General features: G+C 50.8%; 2 protein-coding genes across 2 annotated transcripts; both read left to right on the forward strand.

Moving 5' to 3' along the window:
* Nucleotides 1-469: 469 nt before the first annotated feature.
* LOC119319570 lies at nucleotides 470-3,588 on the forward strand. The gene is made up of 2 exons (XM_037594029.1): nucleotides 470-1,789; nucleotides 3,204-3,588. Exon 1 carries the CDS (start codon nucleotides 555-557, stop codon nucleotides 1,716-1,718), a length of 1,164 nt encoding a protein of 387 aa, XP_037449926.1. The 5' UTR covers nucleotides 470-554; the 3' UTR covers nucleotides 1,719-1,789; nucleotides 3,204-3,588.
* Nucleotides 3,589-7,042: 3,454 nt separating this feature from the next.
* LOC119316475 lies at nucleotides 7,043-8,206 on the forward strand. Its single transcript, XM_037590799.1, has one exon. The coding sequence runs from the start codon at nucleotides 7,043-7,045 to the stop codon at nucleotides 8,204-8,206; it is 1,164 nt and encodes a 387-aa protein (XP_037446696.1).
* Nucleotides 8,207-8,437: the final 231 nt, after the last annotated feature.

Here is an 8,437-nt window from a genome sequence, read left to right on the forward strand (position 1 = left end):
GTATCAATATATTGTCAAGATAACATTCGAAGTTATTTGGGTTTCTTTTTTGAAGTTAATATATGGGTTCTGATGGACGCTGCTTTGCCATAGGCAACGAGTGGATGGAAATGGGCCGTTGGATGTTGTTTGGATGGTAACTAAGGGCATGTACAATGGTTCTATTTTAAGAGTGCCATGTAGGATAAATGATGAGGTGGAGAAGAGAAAAACCATAAGAGAAGGCTTGTCTTATCTTATTTAAGAGAAGACAAGAGATGATCTCTTAGCACAATTTGTCTCACCATGTTTTTAGGAATAACTAATTATTAAAGATAAGGCTAAGAGATGACCCATTGTACACATGTTTTTTTTGTCATCTCTAATTTACATGCAAAACTTATCAACCATTGTACATGCGCTAAGACCCGCACACCAGCCAAGTTGAGTTCATTTGACCATCCCTGTCCGTCCACCACACCACCGGAGACAGACACGCCGCACCCAACGCAACTCGAATTCCCCACCGCCCGCCGCCGCCGCCGCCGTCGCCGCTGCTCCGCCGTCGCAGCGCCATGCTCCACCTCCGAAAGCGCGTCCTCTCTCATCTCCTCTCAGCCGCGCCCTCTCCTTCCACCTCCCCACTCCTCTCTCTCCACCGCCTCCTCTCCGCGGCCGCGGCTGCCATTTCTCCGAACCCTAGCTTCGCTGTCGAGGGCTACCTCGTCGACGCCTGCGGCCTCACCCGTGCCCAGGCACTCAAGGCCTCCGCCAAGCTCTCGCACCTCAAGTCCCCCGCCAACCCCGACGCCGTCCTCGCCTTCCTCGCCGGCCTCGGCCTCTCCGGCGCCGATGTGGCGGCCCTCGTCGCCAGGGACCCGCGGTTCCTCTGCGCCGGCGTGGAGATAACCCTGGCCCCCGTGGTCGCTGGGCTCACCGGCCTCGGCCTGTCAAATGCCGAGACTGCGCGCCTCGTCTCGCTTGCCCCCGACAAATTCCGCCAGAGATCCGTCGTCTCCAAGCTGGAGTACTACCTGCCGCTCTTGGGCTCCATCGACAACTTGCTCCGGCCGCTCAAACACGGCTCCGGCTTCCTCGCCTCCGACCTCGACAGGGATGTCAAGCCCAATGTGAAGCTCCTAGCAGAGTGCGGGCTAGGTGCTTGTGATATTGCCAAGCTGTTCATCCAAATACCGACGATCATCACCGCCAGCCCAGAGCGCGTCCTGGAGATGGTCGCGTCCGCTGAACGTATAGGTGTGCCCCGTGCCTCTGGGATGTTTAGGCAGGCGCTGCATGCTGTCGCATATCTCAGCGAGGAGGAGATTGCCGCCAAAGTAGAACAGTTGAAGAAGATATTAAGGTGGTCAGATGCCGAGGTTCGCATTGCTGTGCCCAAGTTCCCGGCTGTGCTGAGGCGGTCAAAGGACATGCTGCAGCTCAAGTCCGAGTTCCTCTTCTCTAAGGTGGGGTTGGAACCGGTGCGCATTGCTCACTGGCCCGTAATGCTCAGTCTTAGCCTGGAGGGCCGGCTCAAGCCCCGGTACTATGTTATGAGGTTTCTTAAGGAAAACGGGTTGCTAAATCATGACAGAGACTACTATAATATGGTGGTGGCCAGCGAGAAGGTATTTGTGGAGAAGTTCATATGCCCTCACGAGCAAGCTGCACCACACATTGCTGAAGACTATGCAACCGCTTGCACAGGGGAGGTGCCTGCTAGATTCAGATTTACATGAACCAAGAACAGGCTATGAAAATTGGTAGCTGCGTGTGCAACAACAGAATTTCCACTCATCGTATTAAGCTGGTAATTCATGATTAGGTGTTCTTTTCATGACTGAATTTTGGTTTTGTTGTGGCCAATTCTTGACATAACTGATAACTTGATTTCTGAACCCCAATATGTTGATAACTAAGAGAGTGTGACATCAGGGCATTCTGCAAATGCTTTCAAGTATTAATGAAGAGTATGTCTGCACACTGTATATCTTTATGTTCTCAGTGGCAATTGCAGCTTTCAGTGCAATCCTGAATCAATTTATTTTTCCATGAAAAAGGGTTCTCAATATGGCCATGAATATGATACGAAGTCCCAAAATTTGTTTAACTTTTTTTGCGGGAATAATTCTGGAGTTGTTGATGGCCACAACATGTTGATCACTGCTGAGGGTGCAGTTTTGATAGTCTGTTGGTTGCTTCCTGTAGTTCTTCAACTTAGCTGAATGTCTTCATTCTTCATGCAGTAGCTTTGTTTATAAAATATTAACTGTTGTGAAAGCAGGTCATTGTTTTCTACTCCCATCCGTTTCTAAATATTTTTCTTTCTAGAGATTTCAACAAGTGACTACATACGAAGCAAAATTAGTGAATCTACACTCTAAAATATCTCTATATACATCCGTATGTGGTAGTCCATTTGAAATCTCTAAAAAGACAAATATTTATAAATGGAGGGAGTAGTACTTTGTATCGGTTTTGTCCTTTATTTTTCTCTTATATTCTTGGATGGCTTACTGGCTGATGATGCTTTTTTCTGGGAGCATTTGATGCCAAAACTGAATAATAGTTGGACAACAATGGGACGGAGGGAGTAATAGTTAGACAATGATATTCTTAAATTTGTTAACTCGTTGTTGCGAACAATTTAATTATTTTATCTTATATATCTGATTATGCTTCTAAGCTAGATACCCAAATTTTCCGGACCCATGCACAGTTTTTGTTGGCTGGGAGTAGTTCTATTTTCGTGCTATCTCTGCCATGTAATGTCAAGCATGGCCTTATGAATTGTTTCTGTTATGAATAGTTTTTGTTGGCCATCCGCACATAATATTCAGACAGGCTCTATAAGTATGTATTTCGTTCTGGTATCCATTGTGCATTATCTTCAGGATCACTGCATGATAAATGTATACTTCCATAAGTAATTTTCGCTCAGAGCTAGTGATATCTCTGTGCGTTTGTACGTTTGTTAGCTAATGCCTTTGGTTGAAATGGTTTTTCAACCAAAAACTGTATTGGAGGCCCAAATAGTACCTGAGTCTGTTTTACAGGTAACCAAAGTATCTACCTGGAAGTTATATCCATGAACCTTGGAGCAAATTGTATGAATGTCCATTGTCAAATTGATTTCCCCATAGCGTTCGTCCAAACTATGCTGCATGGTGATGGGTAGGTTGGTGGTTGGTGACAGTTTCCTTGTTTGATTGTGATGTTAGCAGGGCCTGTTGATAGTTGACCGACGCCAATTCAGTGAATGTCAGGGCTTCAGCTGAGTTATTGACCGACGCCAACTCTGTTACAGTACGACCTGCTCATGGTATGAAGAGCGCTTCATTGATGGTTTGTAGTTTCCTCCTATGTACCAGATCAGATTTTGTTGATAAACCTGATTTTCCTGAGCTTATAATCCTGATTCTGATTCCTCAAAAAAAAAAAGTCCTGACTCTGTCAAGCGAAGCATGTCTTATTGTGTTTTGGGTTTGCCTCACCCTCACACTATTTGAAATATTTCTTTTTCTTAAGTTTTACAAATGTATTTTCTGGCGAGCGAGCGGCAACAGAGGTAGTGAATTGTGCTCTCAAAATGAAATCTGCAATGGTCAGCTGTTATGTAGAAATCCTTGTATGGGTGGTTGATGGTCCGTTGAGGACGTCCATTTCATTTCCTTTTGTCATTGTTGTCCTACCCATTGCCTGTTTTTTAGTAGTAAATACTCCCTCCGTCTCAAAATAAGTGGCTCAACTTTGTACTAACTTTAGTAGTTGAGTCACTTATTTTGAGACGGAGGGAGTAAAATATTTCAACTTGAAAGATATTTTTTTCGTCGAGAAAAAATGAATGATATTATTTTGCTTAATTTTCAGAAAATACAATCAATCATGTCCTGTTTACATGTCAGTATTGGGCCTGGAATTGCAAAATTGGACTTGTGGTTCCATTCATAGGCTAATTCCATGTGGTATTGTGATAACCTCTATTCATTTTCTTCTATGGTTTTCTCCGTTTTACTTCTACAATTTTGTTTTCATATCCGGAACGCTGGCGGCCGCGCCACAATCTGGAACAGTACTGACTGCAAGGAGGACATGTACAGTGGTTGCTAAGAGCATCTTCAATAGCTGCCCTAAGATAGGGTACTGGAAAAACTGTTTAAGGCAACAATTTTTTCTTCTTCCCCACAGCAGCCTTAAAAAAGGGCACCAATACTCCAACAACTGCCCTGAAATGGGGCACACAAAACAACCAAACTAACTTGATGTTGCAAATTCGATCCAAACATTCAAAGTTTTAAACATGTAAACTTAACATAGTTTGGCTACAAACCTAAACTTAAACTACGCAATCTTAGTGAAATGCCGTTACCCTTGTTGGGCTGAACCTCGTCACCCGACTCGACCTTGATCACCCTTGACGAGGGGCCAACCTCGTCTTCCTCCACCGCTTTCTTCACCACCTTGTTGCGTTGCGCGCAGGACTTTAACTCCACTTGTTGAGGTCCGGATTTTCTCTGGCGAACCTCGCCATAGCTAACTCATCGCTCTCACGTATGTCGTGTTGCCCTAGGATGACTGGGACACAATCTCCACTTCGGGACCGATGAACACCTCCACCTTCGGGATTCAAGCCAATTCTACTACTCGTCGCATGTCACCTCGGCGACGTAGCGGCTGGATTGCTGCAGCCGAACGCAACGAAAGTCGTCTTTCTCTTTCGCTCAGGGCGCGGCGACATCGTCGGCGATGGGGGCGGCTACCGGTTCATGTGAGGTGGTGGGGTGGTAGGACGGTATCCGGTGGATCCGACGACGAAAGTGCGCTAGTGGTGGATTCGACTGCATTTGTTAGCAGTGGAAGCACGAGAAGGTAGGGGGCTGATGGGGGTTGAGGCGGTAGTGGTGACCAAAGGAATAGAGGGGGCAGTCGATCTGGCGGCAGGGCGGGCGATAGTGGTTGCGGTGGCCGTAAGCAGCCGGATTCTGTGGTGGCGGTGTGATCCGAGCGGCAGCGACCTACCATGCACTACTCTTCCTCGCTGTCCGCGATGCCCACGGACATGTCGACTTCGTGGTCGTGGCGGCGGAGCGCGGCCTGGCAGAGGCGGAGCTGGCAATGTCCTCCTTGCCGTCGCTCTTGCCGAACACCTCATCTGTCGCCTCGTCCATCTTCATGTACACGGCTTGTAACTCCGCCTAACGTTGGTGGTACCGCCAACGGTTGTGGCGGATCTCGCGGGCTAACCGGTCGGACTCGAGCAACATTTCCTCCTCGGGTACGTCCACATCCGGCATGATGGAGGTGCCAATGGTGAGCAGTACCTCATCGAGGAGATGGAGGTTGTAGCAGGCTTGGTCGGCATGCGTCTACCAGAACTTGGCCCCCGGCCCCACTCTTCCCGTCAGGGGCGTAGCTAGGCCCCGGGCTGCCCAGGCCATGGCCGGGGGCGTGGAAGGAAAATACTTCGTATACTGTAGCTACAGTAGCGTGTTTAGCTACAATAATTACTGTTCCTTACTGTTCCTGTATGTCCCTGTAGTGGGCACGAGCCTCACCGATGGTGATGTTGGCATGCACCGGCGAAGAGGGTGGCGCTGGCTCGTCCTCGGCTGCGCCCTCCATTGGGACGTCGTTGGCCTCCGTCTACCTGCCGGCAAAATTGCCGCCATCTCCCTCTTCTGCTCGGACGAGAGGTTGCCCCAGAGGGCTTTGGAGCGTGAGGAGAAAGGAACTAGAGGAGGATGACCGTGGCTATGGCCGGGGTTGGAGTTTATATAGCGTGCATATGGCAATGGGCCGCGACAGTCTGGTTAATGTTGGGCGACAGATGGACGGATGGGTGGCGCCGGAGTAGGTTCCTCGGCAACGACATATCATTAATGTAGGGAGACGGATCGAAGACATGCCGTTTGAACGCGGAGCAGTCGCCTGCACTGGGAAGCGACGCGGGCGGCGCTCTCTTGGCCAACGCGCTACTTCAATGCCGGCAGAAGTGAGAGGTCGCGTTTGCTCTGGCCAGGCATGAATGCGACATTGACGCTCTGGCGCGGCGCTGAACGTTTTGGGCAGGAAGCGCGCACGGGCGAGGGAGGCCATTCTTGTCATGACTTCCTGCATGATGGGCTTTGTATCATCGTAGCAGGATCCTATGTCGGCATCATCCATGGTGGCGACGGCGGCCTGCAGCCTCTCGAAGTTGTTGAATAGGCGGTTGGCTATGCCGAGTAGCGATGGCCTGGCATCCGGGTCAGCGGCGGTGATGAGCTTGTCGAAGTGTTGTGGCGGCAATTCTCCTCTTGGGGCTGGAACTCCTTCTGAAAGGACTAGAGGGTGGTGTCCATGGCGTCGCTGAAGCCTAGTGGGAGTGGCTCCATTGCAATCGGTCGATCCTTATTCCTTAGCTCATAGCTCTTTGTCAAGCACTGCTCTCGCGCTGGCGCAACCCAATGGGAGCGGCTTCTTGGCGGCGAGCATGTCGATCACGATGTCGGCCCCGCGCTGTTGTTGCTTCGCCGACGGGGGCGGGCTTGTGGCAACCAGCTTGCCACCGCCGCATCAGTGCTGGTCGGAGGAGGTCACAGGGTCGAAGAAGGTGTCCACTGGCGACGACCGTGTTGGATGGCAAAACACGCCTGAACCGCGCGGTCCGGATATATGCGGGCGGTTTGAGTGTCGGGTTGGAGACGCTCTTAACCCGACAACTGCCTTCTTATAATACCACCGCAGAACTTCCACCCTACTCGTCGGTTTTGTGCCTCCCAAAAAATTGTCATGAATAACAAATGCTGAACAATATTATGAATTGGACTTTTGTAGTTTGGTAGACGCATCGTGTATCAGTATATATTGTCAAAATAATCTTCGAAGTTATTTGGGTTCTTGATGGACGCTGCTTGCTCTGGGTATCGTGCAGATGGAAATGAGCCGTCGGATGTCATTTGAATGGCAGGGATTGGATGGTAACTTGGCTCAGCCAAGTTCATCACACGACTCCACTAAAAGAAAAAGACTTCATCACACGACCGGAGACACACACGCCGCACTCAACACACGTCGCGGCGTCATGCTCCACCTCCGGCAGCGCCCCCTCTCCCATCTCCTCTCCGCCGCACCAGCTCCTTCCACATCCCCTCTCCTCTCTCTCCACCGCCTCCTCTCCGCCGCCGCTGCCACCCGCATTCCGCCAAACCCTAGCTTCGCCGTCGACGACTACCTCGTCGAGACTTGCGGCCTCACCCGTGCCCAGGCACTCAAGGCCTCCGCGAAGCTCTCCCACCTCAAGTCCCCATCCAAGCCAGACGCCGTCCTCGCATTCCTCGCCGGCCTCGGCCTCTCCGGCGCCGATGTCGCCGCCCTTGTCGCCAAGGACCCGCAGTTCCTCTGCGCCGGCGTGGAGACAACCCTGTCCCCCGTCGTCGTCGGTCTCACCGGCCTCGGTCTATCCCCCTCTGGTATCGCGCGTATCGTCTCTCTCGCCCCAGGACAATTCCGCTATAGATCTGTCGTCTCCAAGCTAGAGTACTACCTGCCGCTCTTCGGCTCCATCGACAACTTGCTCCGGCCGCTCAAACCCAGCTCCGGCTTCCTCGGCTCCCACCTCGATAGGGCAGTCAAGCCCAACGTGGCCTTCCTGCGGGAGTGCGGGCTAGGTGATGATGATATTGCCAAGCTGTTCATCCAAACCCCTTGGATCATCGCCGCCAGAGGGCATGTCCTGGCGATGGTTGCGTGTGCCGAAGGTATAGGTGTGCCCCGTGGCTCTGGAATGTTTAAGTCAGCGCTGCACGCCGTCTCATACGTCAGCGATGACAAGATCGCTGCCAAACTGGACTACTTGAAGAAGGCGTTTAGGTGGTCAGATACCGAGGTTGGCATTGCTGTGTCCAAGGGTCCGTTCTTGCTGAGGAGGTCAAATGACGTGCTGCAGCGTATGTCAGAGTTCCTGATCTGTGAGGTGGGGTTGGAACCGTTGTACATTGCTCATCGCCCCGCTATGCTCACTCGTAGCCTGGAGGGCCGGCTCAGGCCCCGGTACCATGTTATGAGGTTTCTTAAGGAAAATGGATTGACAAATCATGACAGAGACTACTATAGTATGGTGGTGGTCAGCGAGAAGGTATTTGTGGAGAAGTTCATATGCCCTCACAAGCAAGCTGCACCACACCTTGCTGAAGACTATGCAGCTGCTTGCACAGGACAGGTGCCTGCTACATTCAGATTCACATGAACCAGGAAGCAGGAAAATGGATTGCTAGAGAGCGAGTGGAACTACTATTCAGCAGCCTTGGTGACAGAAAATTTTCATGGAGAAGTTCGTATGTCCTCACAAGGAAGCTGCATGCCCCCACCTCGCTGAAGACTATGCTGCCACTTGTAGGGAAGTGCCTTCTAATTTCAGAATTACATGACCAAGAATGGGCCATGAGAACTGCGTATGGCGCAAAAATGTTTACACTAT

The sequence above is a fragment of the Triticum dicoccoides genome, chromosome 6A (genome assembly GCF_002162155.2).
Source record: "Triticum dicoccoides isolate Atlit2015 ecotype Zavitan chromosome 6A, WEW_v2.0, whole genome shotgun sequence".
Taxonomy (NCBI): domain Eukaryota; kingdom Viridiplantae; phylum Streptophyta; class Magnoliopsida; order Poales; family Poaceae; genus Triticum; species Triticum dicoccoides.